This window comes from Haliaeetus albicilla, chromosome 3 (genome assembly GCF_947461875.1).
Source record: "Haliaeetus albicilla chromosome 3, bHalAlb1.1, whole genome shotgun sequence".
Taxonomy (NCBI): domain Eukaryota; kingdom Metazoa; phylum Chordata; class Aves; order Accipitriformes; family Accipitridae; genus Haliaeetus; species Haliaeetus albicilla.
The window spans coordinates 29,957,522-29,974,305 of record NC_091485.1 but is presented as its reverse complement, the minus strand read 5'-3'; the positions used below and the strand labels follow the sequence as shown (position 1 = coordinate 29,974,305).

The 16,784-nt window shown below is 44.5% G+C and overlaps 1 protein-coding gene across 2 annotated transcripts in view; it reads left to right on the top strand.

Annotated features, from left to right (window-relative positions):
* Window positions 1-16,784, top strand: part of KLHL14 (kelch like family member 14) — a 66,875-nt gene that overhangs the window by 1,808 nt on the left and 48,283 nt on the right. For both annotated transcript variants that reach the window (XM_069779245.1, XM_069779244.1), the window contains exon 2: window positions 1-930. This exon is cut by the window's left edge and continues 53 nt beyond it. In XM_069779245.1, the coding sequence (XP_069635346.1) occupies window positions 1-930 (930 nt within the window). The remainder of the gene's footprint in view (window positions 931-16,784) is intronic.

Below are 16,784 nucleotides of genomic sequence, written 5' to 3'. Positions count from 1 at the left end.
ATCCGGGGACAGGACCTCCACCTTCGACCCCAGCCACAGCGACAACCTGCTGCACGGCCTCAACCTGCTGTGGAGGAAGCAGCTCTTCTGCGACGTGACCCTGACGGCCCAGGGCCAGCAGTTCCACTGCCACAAGGCCGTGCTGGCCTCCTGCTCCCAGTACTTCCGATCCCTCTTCTCCAGCGGCGGCGGGAGCGGCGGGCACCCGCACGCCCTGGGGCTGGGGCCCGGCGCCCAGGACGGGCTCGGGGGGCCGCCCAAGGAGCCGCCGCCGCCGCAGCCGCAGGAGGAGCCCGGCACCCCGTCCTCCTCCCCGGAGGACAAGCTGCTGGCCAGCCCGCGGGCCATCAACAACCTGGTGCTGCAGGGCTGCTCGTCCATCGGGCTGCGGCTGGTGCTGGAGTACCTGTACACGGCCAACGTGACCCTCTCGCTGGACACGGTGGAGGAGGTGCTCTCGGTCAGCAAGATCCTGCACATCCCGCAGGTCACCAAGCTCTGCGTGCAGTTCCTCAACGACCAGATCTCGGTGCAGAACTACAAGCAGGTGTGCAAGATCGCCGCCCTGCACGGCCTGGAGGAGACCAAGAAGCTGGCCAACAAGTACCTGGTGGAGGACGTGCTGCTGCTCAACTTCGAGGAGATGCGCGCCCTGCTCGACTCGCTGCCCCCCCCCGTCGAGTCGGAGCTGGCGCTCTTCCAGATGTCCGTGCTCTGGCTGGAGCACGACCGGGAGACCCGCATGCAGTACGCCCCGGACCTGATGAAGCGCCTCCGCTTCGCCCTCATCCCGGCGCCGGAGCTGGTGGAGCGGGTCCAGTCGGTGGATTTCATGCGCACCGACCCCGTCTGCCAGAAGCTGCTGCTGGACGCCATGAACTACCACCTGATGCCCTTCAGGCAGCACTGCCGGCAGAGCCTGGCTAGCAGGTGAGGGGGGCGGCGGGGACGGGGACGGGGGGCTTTCCTCACAGGCGCCCCCTCGGCGGCTTCTGGCCGCGGGAGGTCGGGGGAGCGCGGAGTCCCCGCAGGGCACGGGGCCGAGGCCGAGCCTGCGGCGGCGGCGGCAGGGGGCAGGGACCCCGCGGGGGCCGGGCCGGGCGCCCTCCGGCGGGGCAGGGGGCGGCGCGGCGGCTGCGGCCGGGCCGGGCCGGGCCGGGCCGGGCGGCGGCTGAAGGGCGGCGACGGGGCCGAGCCGCCGCCCCCGGCACCGCCAAACTTTTCGTGCCCTCCCCTCGGCCCGGCGGGGCCGCTGCGGCCGGGGGCGGCGGGGGGTCGGGGGTGGCCGTTGGCGCCCCGCAGCGCCCCCCCCGGCGCGGGGGGAGGCCGTTGCGCGGAGGGCCGGCCCGGGCCCCGGCCCGGGCGCGAAGGCGGCCCCAGCCGCGGGGGCCCGCACCCCCGGCGGGGCAGCGGCGGGGGCGGAGGCCTCCTGGCAGGCGGCCGGCGGGGCGGGAGGCCGCCGGTGCCTCCCGCGGCGTGGGGTGCCTCGGCTGCCCGCGCGGGGAGAGCGCGCCCGCCCCGCGCCCCGGCCTCCCGGCGCGCCGGCGGCGGCGGCGGCGGCGGCGGCGGCGGCGGCGGCAGCTCCCTCCGCCGTCGCCGTGGCAGCTCCCTCCGCCGTCGCCGTGGCTGGCCCGTGGGGCTAACGCGTGAACGTGAGGCTTCGCCGTGCGTGCGGGAGCCCGCGCCTTGGGAACCTGTTGTGATTATTTGTGGCAGGCCCACGTTTACTTATTTTTTTCCCACGGTGTTACTCCCTAACGAGGAGTTGCACCTCCAGGGCGCTTAGAGCTGTAATATCCAGGTCCTAAATCTAATTAATTATTTTCGTAAATAAGCGCAATATCCGCGCACACCCCGGTATGGCTGGTGTCTGTATTGTGCGTGGAAACTTGTGACTTCAGAGCCCTTACATCTATGACATGTCAGTTATTTTCATTTAATAAGGTAATGAATCATGATGTCAAAGATTCACTATATGAGGTTGGTGTTAGGAACTGAAAGCACGGCATGTAGTTTAATGAGCAGTAAATATACCCGAAATGAAGGGGATATTTATTTTTCTCCTTTTAAAATATGTTTAGACTTCATTTCATTCAAAAATGGAAAGATAATACCATTTTCCAAGTGCAGTGGCACGGTAGCGCAGAAATCAAAGCACACGTCGTATTATTCAGCTTTTTAACTAAGAGGGGGGTATTATTAATGACTTAACAGCAACAAGAAAAACTAGTACATTATTAAATATTTTAGATAATACGCTCTGTTAGCGTTAATGCAGAGGATTCTTTATATCTTCTTGTAATAGGTACCCCGATGATTTAACTTTGGAAATGCTGTGCCTTCTTTTATTATCTCTGGCTAGCTTGCTCTGTTAGTGTTCTGTTGTGCTTGTCACTTTGCTGTCCAACCGATTCTCACTCTGAAATCCTACAGTAAAAAATGAATACCAGCATTTTGCAGTGTAAAGTATTTTTGAGACGCCGCCGCTGTAGCTGGTGTGTACCTTTTGCATTTCTGTATTCAAAACTGTTGACTTTCAAAAATGCAAAACCCACCACCTCCTTCTCAGTCGAAATTGTGCACGCCGCCTGGGGCATGCCAGGGCTCGTGTCCTGGTGGATTGCTGAGATACCAGACGGCTTGGTTCAGTGAAGATACCTTCCAGCTTCACTGGTCCATGTCATTTGAAGGATATGTAGTGGTGTTCTGACCACTGAATGCTTACAAGTGTCATGGATGCTGCAAGAATCTGATACTCCTGGTGCTGGGAGCTGGCTTTCCCTGTAAGCAGGAGCGTACACAAAAGGATCGCACTTTAAGCAGACCTAGATTAGATTCTAAGTTGCGCTTGCTTAATGACTTATGGGGGATTGCAAATACCACAAATACCACGTTTTTTATTTGTAATAGGTCTGCACGCCTGTGCAGACAGTGGTATTTCAGAGACCCTTAACTGTAGTGGGTGAAAATGTACCATCACCTTCCCAACTTTAACGTGTGTTTAATGACAGAGTCGTAACTAGCTTCTCTTGGTTGGGTTCTTTGGTGATGGTGAAATCGGAGCAAAACCATTTCGATTTCTCTTATTTATAAGCAGGCATTAGAACTTACTCAAAATGTTAAAATGTTGGAGATGTTGAAACGTTCTGTGATATAGCATACAATAGGTATATTTTCATTTTGGGTCTTGGTTGATATTCCTGGGAATTCATAAAGGTCACAAAGGCCCATCTTTGAATCTTAATCATTTTAAGATTTCATCAGGCTGCCTAAGTGTACAAATGCCTTCTTAAACATGAACAAAGAAACAAAAGAAGCAGACCCAAAACTACAGATTTCCAGACTTGCCCTTCTTGTTACTTGTAGTTTCTCTAAAGCTGCAATTTTGACAGGTTGACATTCATTCAGTAAAATTTTATTTTAAGGAAGAAAATCTGCAAAGAGTTTCTTAAGTTACTAATTTGCAGAAGGAAATCTTTAAAGTAACTAACAGTACGGTATGTGTGCAAATAGATAAAAATTGCTACACAGAAAAGGACTTCAAAACTTTGACTACCTTTTCTGTGAGCAATGGTGACCTTCGTAATTTGGAATTTAAAGTTTAATGAAAGGTCATTCACAAAAGGTTCACATGTCTTTAGAAAGAGATTAACTGTTTCTGTTGTACAGTATAATATATACTGCACAGTACAGTATGGGTTGGTGAGAAATACAAGCAGCACAGTGCCATAGCCACCTGCTTACTGCATGTTGAAGAAATTAGGAGAATTGCGCTCAGGGTTAGAACTTGCCAGTAACTTCTCTACATTTTTAAAAAGAACGTATTTTTTTTGTAACAGGCTACTTAAAAAAAAAGCGTACATACGTACATATCCATACACGCACTACCACTTTGGAGAACTTTGGAATTGGGGCTATTTAATTTCTTAAACAAAATTAGTATAATGGGAAGCTCGAAATACGGTGATTCTCCTCTGAAATGTAACTGGAAAGACAGCGCTGGTTGTTTAAGCTTGTCCTTTATGTGGTAAATCACACATGCTCGCTTTTCTGCAAACACAAGTTTTTGCTGTTATCAGGGCTGGAGGAAAGTGATTTTGGATCATAAGAGCCAGTCTGTGCACTATGAGCAGAGTTACTTATAAAGTTTGTGCTACAAATACAGATCCTGCAGCGCAAGTGGTGCTGGGGCTAGTAGGTACCCGGGTTGTCTTTTGTGCTGCAGTGAAAAATGCTGTTTACCTGCAGGGAGAGCAATTTTTTTTTTTTTTTTCACGAAATTTCCTGAGAGAAGGTAACACTTCAACGCCCTCATGCATTTTTGTAAAATTATTTTTCAAAGTACAGCAACTAAATGATCATCATTTAAAAAGTTGAGGAATGACGTTCCTGACTTGTGAACCTTGCTGTGCACTCTGAGGTTTAGGACTTTACCGCAGAGAGTGGGTGTTTTGACTCTGATCTGGCATTTGATAAGGTGCTCAACTCTAAGCAAAAAGTTAGTAATTCTGTTGACTTTGATCTCCCTTTTCCAGGTTAATGCTGGAGCTTTCTGGCCTCTGTGATCCTCACCTACAGTAGGGCCTCAGCACACAAGCCGCTATTAAAGCCTCTTGAGGCACAGTCCGTTTTGACATCAGGAGGAAAAATCCCAGTTGATTTCAGCACGGAGCGGGTTGGGCCCGTTATGGTGACCCTGAACGTTAGGCTTAAGTGATGTTTGTCTGTCCCTGAGGGACACAGGTAACTCTGTGCTGTGTCATGTTTTCTGTAGTTCTGGGAAGAAAATGCATTTAGATAGAGGAATGCTCGTCTTCCCGTTATTTATTTGACTCTCGGGACTTCACTAGAGTATTGAGTTGATTAAAATGTCTCTGTGCTTTATTGTGTAATATAATATATTTTATATAATGCACGTATGTGTTTTCAATTTTTAAAAAGTTCTGGGTTAGAGCATTACTGTGTTGCTGGAGAGAATTTCACTTTAAAAGATGAGTGAGCTAGTGAGAATTATTATTGCTTTCATGTTTACTTGCAACAATGAAAATGGTTAAAAACACATCACTGCTATGAAATGCCTAGCTTTTAACTTTAATTTTGCTTGTGCTAAAGCACAATGTAGCTGTAGACAGAGAATGGAGCATTATAGAAAAAAAAATTAAATTATGGAGCTTATTATTAAATGTTTTACCTAAATATTGTTGCCTTTTTATAGAACATTTCTATGATTTTATGGTTTTGCTCTCCTGTAACTATTTACAAAGACTTCTGTTCCAGGCAGACATGAGACAGTAGGCTGGGTGGGAAGAGGCAGCCCCTTATGGCCTGGGAATTGTAGTTGGCTGCAGGACACATGCAGCTCCTCTCGACATCAATGGGCGTTTGGGCTGGTCAGCTCCTTCCAGGATTTGCAGGCAGAGCAGCAGTTAGGTGTCTGTACAGTTGCATCAGGTACCTGGAGGTAGAGGGGAGTGAGGAAAGTAAAGCTGGGAGAGAGGGGGAAATGCAGAAAAAGAAAGGATTTGAGATACCCCAGGACGTAAGTAGCAGAAGCAAGGACATACAAATGAGTGAAAAGGGGAGAGGAGAACAGTCTTGAAAGAAGAAAAGTGAAAGAATAGGATACCAGACAGGAAAAGACACACGCAAAACAAAAAAGACCCTGGCAGATAAAAAGAAGAGAGGAAATGAAACAAAAGGGGGGGAAAAAACCCTAATTCTTGGCAGAAACAGCATCTGTTGTCAATAACAGCTGAGTATTTCGGTTTCTGGAAAAGCTATTTCAGATGTGGGAGAGGAAAAGTGGATGGGGATCAATCAGCTGACCTGAGATGGGAAAAGTCATAGGCAGGAAATACAGAACTGAAGAGTAAAAGAAAGGACGAAAATAAAAAGACAAAGAGATAAGAAGGCTAAGCCTGACTGTGCAATTTTCTGGGTTCAGTGAAGTCCCAGCATGTAGAGACCCAGCTGTTCTTCTGTACTTTTGTCCCCTGGACTACTGGACCTTGGGGAGGTTAGAAGTGCAAATTCTGGTCCTGCTGAAGCTAATTGTAGAGGTTTTTGTTTTTCTTTAATTTCAGCAGTGAGAGGGTGTCATCAAGACTGTTTGGTGTTAGGCAATATTAGTGAAAGTGACAGCAAATTAAACAGTGACAGGTGATGAAGAAGATATGACCAGTTTTCACTCAGTAGGGAGGTGGTAACTGTTGATGAAGAAGGAAAATGTAAAGTGCTAAACAGCATGAGATGCTAGCATTTATGTGGAAGACATATACCCAGTCTGTTTTACTTTCTACAGAGGAGATTAAAAATTTGAAGAAACTGGCTACATCCCTTGGCAATTAAATAATTTCCTTCTTGAATACACTATTTTTTCTACAAATCTCACAGACTGTCATTCAATTTGAGTTCTTTTTCTGCTGACATTTTTGTAGGATCTCAATATGCCATGTTTGGTGGTTGTAAAAAAAATTGCTTGTTTTTTCACTGAAATACATTGTTGTGTGTTCTAGTAACAGCCACCTGCCTGTCCCTTTGTGGTCCTGACACCAATATTTGGATTTTTAAACTAATATTCCTACTCATGTTTGATTGCAAGTGAGAAATATTTCAGGCCCCAAATTAACATCCAGATTAAAAAAACATGCCTTAAAATGTATGTGAATTATTAACATTTGCATTACGGTGTGGATGAAGTGAATGTGAGGCTCTGGTTTATTTTAGTGGCTTTTGATCAGGTCTTACGTGCTTGAATTAATATCAGGAAAATTGTACCTGTGCCAGGACTCTCTCAGCTGAGCTGCAGAAGGGAGACTGACACATTAGAGGCTGCGGGGAAGTGAACCACAGACCGGTAGTCAGTTTAATCCTAGTTAGTCTCACCTACTTGCCTTACTTGCCTTATGTGCGTTCATTTGCCTTTGGAGACAGGCTAGTGCTGAAGCGTAAGTGGAGAGATGTTGAGTGTTGAAGAAAGAGGGAGGCCTGGAGCTCAGGTTATGGTCGGAGGCAGCACCTGTGTCCTAAAAGGACTGCTGTGGGTCAGGACAGTCATTGGGAGCCTTCTTAAAGACATGTATGTCCTGGCTGGTAAAATCCTTGAGAGCTGTGGTGGCATAGGTGATAGCCACTTTCTTGGCCCAGTTACAGCACTTGTTAGGAGAAACGTAATTTATGAAGAGCATTTAATGGCCTTTCTTCTGGACAGCTGTCTTTCCAGCTAACAGCTGTAGATGAGGAAGGGGTGCCAAGTACCATGTGCAGATACTCCCTTCCCCTGCCAGCCAGTGTCCTGGTCAGAGGTACTAGTTGGGATAGTCTCCTTTGTGAACCGCTGATTTATGTCCTTAGGCGACACATGGTCGTGATACCTCCAGCTCTTTCCCCACCTCCTGCCCTCCCTTGCTCCAGAATTTCAAATCCCCTACTTCAAAGCCTTTTTGAACAACCAAACTGCTCATTTTCCCTTACCAGTCTGCCTCACAGGCTCATCCTTGCTCCCAGGCCACTCTGCCAGATAGGGCTTTTCCCCAGATCCAACGTACCTGAGCTTCACCTCCGCCTGTCCCTTCTCTTGAGTCCCCTGCTACCGTGGCCCCCGGCCCATCAGTGCCCCTTCCACCAGGCTCCCTACCTCGCACACACCAATGCCGAAGGCTCCAGACCTCTCACCTTGGATCTCCAGAGGCTGCTGCAGCTGGTTGGGCTGTGCTGCTCCTTGGCTTTCTGTCACCCTGCCCCTTTTAGCACTTGAAGCAGCTTCAAGTATCTGCATCTCCAAACTCTTTTTCCAAGAGGGAAATCTTTCATTGGATTTCAGGCCGCCTTGTTCTAGAGGGAAAACTAAGTTTAAAAAAATAATCTTACTAAGCTACTCAAACTGAGAGCAAAGTGCCTGGCAGAATGGGAATTTCTTCCTCAAATGCTGTACTCAGCAAAAATGCCCCTTTCCACCACCTGCAACAATCTGTGCAGCTCATTTACAAATGCTGCAGGTCCCTAAAGGAGTGGAGCTGTCTCCCATGAGGTCCTGTGCTGTTCTTGCCCATGCCTTGGCAACACAATCCAAGACTGTCATGTTAGGGAGAACATAGATCACAGGTGGTGCGGAGCCTCCTAGTTAAGGAAGTTCCCTCTCAAACAAAGTCCTCCTGCTATGGTTTTTACTTAGGGTGTACCTTTTACAAATGGAGTGCTGTAGGATCACGGTGAGCATCACACACACCTGTCTTGGCTGCCTGTGTGCCCTGTCTGAGGCTTTTCTGTTCACTCTCTGCCTGATGTGCATCCCTGTCACGTGGAGAGAAGTGATAGAAAGGAGAAGGTCTTTGAAGGCAGGTTGTGGCCTGGGGTCGCTATAGTTTTTTCCTTATAGCAGAAGAATATGGGGGTTCTGAGTCTGTAACTGCTGAGCAATAAATGGAACAGAGCTGCAACAGTGTAATTGTTTGGATTTGTTCTTGAAGAGAAAGTACAGTGAGCCTTGGGGGCAAGGGGATTGAGGACAGCAAACGTAGAACACAAAATCAACAGAAAATAGTTTGCCAGGAAAAAAGCTTTGGTTCTGTTAAACTCACGTTACAGAAGAAAAATCCTTATGATCTGTAAAAACACTGTTTAATCTTTTCAAACAACTCCTGTGTTTTAAAAATCAGCAGTTTTCTAAATCAGAGCAAAGTTTGTTATTATCCTTTGCACAGTATGGCCTGGAAAGATTGAGGAGGGAAGTTAATAGGAATCCTGAACAAAAATTTTGAGCTGGACTCCACTCTCTGTAAACATCTCTGTCACTGATTTTGTTGAAACAGATCCTGTCTGGTATTACAGGACCACCTAAAGAAATCAAAGAAGATCGGAAGTTGAAATCCATTAGTAGATACTTCCTGGCATCATTTTTCATATTTGCTGCCTCCCTGAAATTTTCTTTAAAGACTGTCATGCCTAGTACTTAGTAGTCAACACTTCTTGCTGTATTCTTGGAAAGCAGACAATAAACTTTGAGCAAATATTATCAGCTGCCAAGTTCAATGGAAGCAGACGGTTTGCAGTGAAGCTGGAAGTAAATAGAAGTTGGTGCCACAGTTGGTTCTTCCTGCCTTCCCTGACTGCCGCCTCCTTTCAGAAAAAAAAAAGGCAGTGGAAAAGGTAACCAGTCATAGCTTGGGTGATGCAGCAGCAAGTTGTGTTTCTTCTCCTCAGCTTCCTAAGGAAAAGGAGCCTCAGCTGGGGAGAACACAGCCTCTGATGCAGAGACCTCCTGTTGTCATGGACTTCTAATAGAGAATCAAACAAAAAAAGGACCTTCTTGACTTTTCACAGTCTGAAAATCAGAAAGAAGAGTTGATTGAAATTTCCTAGGGGGAAAAGGAGGATTTGACCACCCTGAAGCATTCTATGAACATTTCCATTTTACCACCTCTGTCTAAAACAACAAAAAAAAAAAGGAGGTGGGGAAGGGAAGGCAAATTGCAAAAGCATCTAGCTTTGACATTTTCTTTAGTTTAACTTTTAAAAGTATTCAGGATAAAGGGAATTTCTTCAAGGTTTTTCAGAACTTCCAACAGTATGGAAAATCAGTTGTTTACATAGTTTTGCCAATAAGATTCATGACACGGGAGGTTTTGTGACTCATTTACCAAAGTAAGCTTTGCTAGTAAAATTCCTTTGATTCAAATCCCTTATAATGCTTCAGATACTCACTGTGTGGCTAGTAAGGATATCTTTATCATTCAGATATCAGAGAATTTGAAGACTTGTGTTCAAATGATCTATTTGTGTAGATATTGTCACTATAGAAGTACTATTCATGATCTCATATAGGCAACGCATCTATTTAAGCCTGTCTTAAGCTGTAAGGAACAACAGTGTTGTGTGTGAATACAGCAACCTTGGCAGGACTCCATATGGGAAAGGTACTGCCCATCTTTCTGGGGAATTGTACCAGTCTCCTGTCAACATGAAGAATATGCTGGTAATACCAGGAGACAAAGATGAGAAGGACATTCCTTTGTGTTCCTCCCAAAGGAACGCTGATGGTAGATGCCAGTCTTTCAGGGTAGTTGTCCACCCCTAAGCTACCTGTTAGCTCAGAGGCTCTTTTCCCAAAAGGAAGGGATGTTGTCTTTAAAAATCTTCCAGCTAAAAAAATACCCTAACTCTTCACGATTTACTTAGAGACCATTCTAAACTAGTAACAGCAGTGGGATTAGATTCATAAAGAAAAAATGGGTATTTATAGCTCAAAACAGATTCTAAGTTATTTTAATAAAGGGGATGGAAAATTGTTTGGCTACTGTAGAAATAAAGGAAACTTTAACATATCAGGTAACTGCAACAGTTAAGTATGGCTTGTCAGACAAATTATTCACTTAACCTTAGACCTCTGCTTTTTAGATAGAAAAAGGAAAGATTGTTGTTGGAGCAAACAGTAACTCTCCTTTTTTCTATGCATTTATTTAAAAAAATGCATTGGACGAAAATAAAAAAAAATTCTAGTACATTCAGAGGACAAAACCAACAATCAATGTCTGCAGCAAATCATTCCCAACTTAGTATTTATGTTCCTAAACTTCAGTCTGTCAGTGGTCAGCATCATGTATTAAATGAGCAGGAGAGCAGGTTTCTCTTGGGCATCACTGAACCTATTCAGTGAACATTGTGGTGAGCTCTGCTGCAATGAAGACTTCTACTCAGGGCCTTCTGCTAAGCATGCCCACATTGAGGATGAAAAGATGAAACCCAAAATCTTCATGGCACTAAAGTGAATGATAAGACTGGTTTTCAGGTACAGTATTAATAGAAAGTTTTTTCACATTCTTTCAAGTGTGCCTTGGACATTAGGTGTGCCTTAGAAGAGTCACAAAAATCCATTCATAAAGCAACATTCATACATTCAGCATATTTTTTAACATATTTTGACCCTAAGAACTAAATCATTTCTTGGTCATAATTTGCAAGAGACCTCAGCATGCTTTAGGTTTTGACAAAATCGAGATACTCTTTTAGGTCTGTACTTTGCCCATAAGGAGAAAGCTATCCTGGTGGGTCAGAGGTCCAGCAGAAGTCTGATCTGGAGGACTTGGTCTGGCGGCTGTGAGAGCTCAGGTCCTTTCCCTGGCAGTGTTGTAGGATTAGGAAGAGATTCTGGATGTCTATTTACCTACAGGTTGTGAAGTTCATCAATTCTTTTTATGTGATAACAAAACCTTACAAAATTTCTCCATCCAAAATAAATTTTACATTGTATCTTAAGGCTTTCATTGAGTTCACAGTTAAACTCCTGGATGATATTTTCTATTAAACATGCTAATCATGGCTATCTTTGCAGTCAACTGTGGAAACCAAAATCCATGGAAATCAGAAGTTTTCATATGACACTTTTGTTGCACTGAAATGCCTACTGTCCTGCTTTCAGCTGGGATAGAGTTAATTGTCTTCTTAGTAGCTGGTACAGTGCTATGTTTTTGAGTTCAGTAGGAGAAGAATGTTGATAACACTGATGTTTTCAGTTGTGGCTAAGTAATGTTTAGTCTAAAGTCAAGGATTTTTCAGCTTCTGATGCCCAGCCAGCAAGAAGGCTGGAGGGACACAAGAAGTTGGGAGGGGACACAGCCAGGGCAGCTGACCCAAACCGGACTTATCTCAACCCACAAGTTTTACTTTTTTTTCCCGCTTCTCTCCCCCATCCCACTGGGTGGGGGGGAAGTGAGTGAGCAGCTGCGTGGAGCTTAGTTGCTGGCTGGGGTTAAACCACGACACCTACCCAGGAGCAGGGAAGGTAATTGTCGAAGATCTCATCACATGTTCTGTGATGGCAAAACAGTTTCTTCAGTCAGGCACCAATGGATGCCTGCAGCATCAGTTCAGATTTGCAGAGTGCAACTAGATTCTCCATTACATTTTTTGTTGGACACAACACTCCTTCACATGCCTTTTTAGAAGAAAAAGGTTGCTAAGGACTGTCCTGGTGTCTGAAGATTAAATTAAGTGTTAACAAACAAAAGGTCTACAACTGAAATGCTGATTGGGACAGTGTATGTTATCTCTCTATTACCTTGAGATTGGTATCTAAACCTCACTGCAATATTTTGTTTCTGCTGCAGGTTAATATAGCCACTTTTTCTGAGATTCTTGCTACATTTTGTTTTGACAGTATCACTATGTGTCGGCCTCCCATTTCTGAAATGCTTTGATGTAATGAGGTTTGTGGATTTAAGTAAAATTCATCACCCATTCACCTGCTCTTGCTGGACCTGGGCTGGTCTTCTGGCTGGTTTTGTTTGCACCTGAGTTCAGTGAGCAAATACCTGAAGTTCGATTTGGCTCTGCTGTGTTTAAGGTCAGCACTCAAGCAGGAGTGAGGCATCCCATGTCTATGAGGTCCCTGGTCTGAAGAGCCACCTGGCTCCCTGTATACTCAAAGCCATGGTGATAGCCTATATTAAAAGAGAATTAATGATCCAGGTTTTTGGTTTTATTATAGTCCTGGGTTATGAGGAAAGTATAGTTGGATAGTCTTTTTTTTCTTTTTTTCCATTGATTACCATGATCACCTCTATGTCTAAGATGCAGTTTTCTTTCTGATGTGTAACACTACACCGAATGCATTAAGAACCACAGGATTGCCACTTCATTGTTTTATTCTTTCCATTTCTTTGCATTTGCTAATGCAGGGAGGGGAGCCTTATTGCGTTGCTTAAAAACTGGAAGAGTCTGGAGCAAACCTGTTGTTGGTGGGACTTGTATTCTTGCCAGCCTTGGTAGAATGAACTTCTACTGACTGCCCAGATAAGGAAGACCCATCAGTGCAAGATTTATAGATATGCTAATAAAGAAAAACAACGTACAAGAAGACAAGAAGAATTCATGCATTTTCCATTAACATGAGGCTATCAAGGTTGCAAAAGACCTTTGGGTGGCAGTGGTTGTCAGGAGTATTGAGGTCTGTTACTGTCTTTTCTATTGGTTCCTTGTGAGTTGATAAACTCCCTTGGGCTCAGTGTTTTGTCTTGTGTATTCACGGTTAGTTTCGCCTATGGACTAGTGACCTGAGTTTCACAGCTGATGCACATCTGCTGCTACCTTTGAAGTGACTAGGATTTAGGTATGTTGGTGGATATTCAACATCTCTGAAAATGAAGGCACATAGTTCTCAAATTCCTAGGTTTGTGTGCCCGAAGGAAATGATACAAGTTTGAAAATGTTGACTTTAAAATATACTTTGGTTTCCAGTCTTGTAAGTAGACAAGATAAATTTCACACCACATGGGATACCCTGGAACTTAATTAAGGTGAATTAAATGTTTTAAAATCTTTGCAGAACAGAAACTGCAAAGTGTGTGCAGAATAATAACAGGTGTATGTTCATCAATGAGAACTAGAGTTTTGGATTCTAGGTACAAGAAATACTTTTGCGATAAGATATGGCTAAGTTTATCTCAGCTTTTTGCCATGACATCAGCCTGCCTGGTCACAGTTAACATTATTTTAGCCTTCCCTGACCAGGACCCACTGCTGTTAATTGTACACAAGATGATCACAATAGCCGTGCTAGGGACACTGTGAACCACAGTATTTAAATGAATATTATATTACACTGTGAAATAAGGACTATGAAAAGAGAGTGCTTCAGATGTAATGCAGTGTGTTTCACATGGTAATCCTGAGTTATCCAAATAGCAAACATGTAATAATGCAAGAAAGGGAGAAACTTTATCTTGCTAAGGTATTACACATGTTTTTAAATCCTGCCTTCATCATAGTGTTTTACTGACTTACATTTTTATTAATATTTGGAAAAGTCTTCTGCATATAAGCAGTAATCATTTCCATGTCTTTCATATTTTAAGATGTGTTGTAAGATTTTAACAGTACTGCTCAGTGCAATATGAGACACAAATATAATGTAATAAAGAAAATGTTTTTTTCAAAACCTAAAATGTAGCAATTCACACCAAAACTTAAAAAGCAGAATTGGCTCCAAGAAAACACATCAGTTTAAAATATGCATATCTTTAGTCACTGTATTATCTTTACTTGGTTCACTGGAATTGCTCTCAGTATAGATGTATTGGATGCTTTGAGTAAAAAAACCCATCTCTGCTTTGCCATGTAAGAGTTCCCTGTGCTCTTGGTAGCTACTGTGCTGGTTAAGAAGTTCTTACTAAACTTTTATTAAGGGCTTCTGTTCATGCTACTTCCCATTTTAAACATGTAAAAATACGAAATATTTTTAAAACTTTCCCATATAGCAGTGCTGCTCCTTCTCAAGAAACAGTAGCTTCTCAGATTGTTTAGCTGAAAAAGTAATGTTAAGGATAGTTGCAGCTGCCAAAGTCTGGAAACTCAAGAGTTATATCTGACATTTCATTCTTCACCTTAACTATTGAGCCTTGGCCATTCATTGGTTTTTCACAGTGCTTTGGAGTTAGAAGGGAGTTTTACAGATGAAAGATGAAAATCAAAATAAACTCCTTTATCAAGTAAACCTTGCAAGGGCATTCTGAATTTTACAATACACAGGGAGTTGATTGTGATATAACATACAACACAAGAGGGTTGGAATAAACAATTTATTCTCTATTGTTAGGGATGGCCATGCATAACTGACTTATGGCTCTGGTTTGCTCTGCCACTTGTTACATGTGCAGTCATCCCTAACTCATACCAAAAGTAGTTTATCATACTCTGTGTTGCATAGTTTTTATCAAATGTTCTCTCATTAAAAACTTTGCTGGGGAGATTGAACGTTTCAAGATGCTGGCAATGCTTATGAAAGCTTTTCCCAGAGCTTGGTCTCACCGAGTGGAGTCTGTGCTGACATTGATCATGAGATGGTTCCTGATATCCTACACAGATACAGTCTGGTAGGCAGGTAACAGTCATCATTTGACAGTACATAGCAGGTTCAGTGCAGAGGTCAAAGGCTGGCTTGTCAGAAAGACTGAAGGACCGCAGGGGCTCCCCCCAAGTCGGGAGTGAAGCAGGGGGGTAGGACAGCATGGGACAGTGTCACTGCCCCCGTGGTGTAGCTCCTGCCCCTGCAGTGATGGTTTTGTTTCCTCCACTGACAATTCAGGGCCTTCCTTGAGCCCTAAGTCCATTTAAAAACAAACAAGGCTATCTGCCAGATAATTCCCTGGCCATCCTTGTGACAGATGTATCTGCAGTCTGTAGTTGTCTTTTGGATAGCCATTTGAAAGGTTTTATTCCTAAGCGTCATGTGGATCAAGCCTTCAGCTGCGTGCTCCCTTCCTGAAGGAGGTTCCTTTTGGGTAGTGCGTGTCTACAGCACCACCTGGTTCATTCTGCCCAATCTTCTCAAGAGAGAATGCAATCCTGACGCAAATGTAAATTGGTGGGTCCCCAAGACTCATTCTAGGTAGTAGTTGGAGCTAAGCCACTGGTGTGCCTCAGCAGTAAAGCACCCGCTGCCAGAGTGCACTGCTGAGGTTGGAGCTCCTGGGTGGCAGCTTGACCCCGCCGCATGCAGTTGTGGTGGTGGGCTTTGGTTCCTGGCATTATGTACCTTTCCTGTCCAGGAGTGTTTGCTGCGGACTGATACACCGATTGCTACAGTGATGTTGCTGTGCTTGGAAAAACGTTGGTGTTTGGCACAGGTGCTTTCCATCAAATGCATGATCCCCCTGCACATTCGTTCATATCGATGCATTTTTTCTAGGCTACGTCACCTTCCTACTTCACGGGAACATTTCGAGCCTTTATCTCCGCATTATCACACCCAAGCTTAGTATAACTGATGAAAGTTCAATTATATGCGAATTGACTATTAAAGCATCAGGGCTCATCTGGGGGTCTGGGTCTCCCCTCCCCTTTTCGCTTACAATTGTGCTAAATCCCTTAATGTTGGAAAGAAATCGTACATTCATCAGGTGGAGCGTTGGAGGCCAGGGTGCAGATAACCGCTTTTACTGCATATGAGACATTGCAGTCCTGTTCTTAAGAACTGCCAGGCAGATTGGGAATCACGGTCACGGTTAATAGCAGCGAATTGCCAGCTCTTGATGGGTGGGTAGTCACTCCTTTCAGTGGTTGCCCCCTGGGGGAGAAGGTAGAAAAACAGAGGGAGGGAATTAGAGTGACTTTGCACAGTTGAGCAGGTTCATGCCGCTGGATCAGTGGCAAGCATTGGCAGGGCTCCACTCTGGGGAGGCTCACAACAACATCACAGTCTCATTTTTACCAATTGGTGTTGCTATAGCCAGTGGTGCACAGGGGGAGAGCAAAGAGAAGGGGGGGAGCCGGGGGGGAGAGTGAAAGCAAGAGTCTGGACTAAATTAAACAAACAAAAGTGCTTGTAAGTACCATTTAACCCATAACCATTAGCCCAGTGCTGCTAATTGTACTAAACTATATATCTGAAGTTCAGTGTGTGATTAAAGAGTTGGCTCACAAACTCTCTGCATAACCTTAATTTTTTCAAGGTTCTTTGAGTGTAGAATGGCTTATAATAATGATTTTGACTAATACGATTTTTGACATGCAACTTTAATGCTTAACCTTAGTACAACTCCAGAGCATTTCATGTGTATTCAGCTGTAAAGAGTGATGATTTAAAGGGATAATATAAGAAAAAGGTCGTTCTAGAATGAACCTCTAACAAATTGCATGAAGGAAGCTTATTATTCCATGAGTAGAGAGATATGCAGCTTTTCTGATCATTTTTCTGCTTGGTTCAAAAAATTGTTGAGACATGATTGGGGAAAGAAACACAAAAAATGAAATAGAAAAGTGCAAGCAGTGAACATTCTTTTGATGGTTAT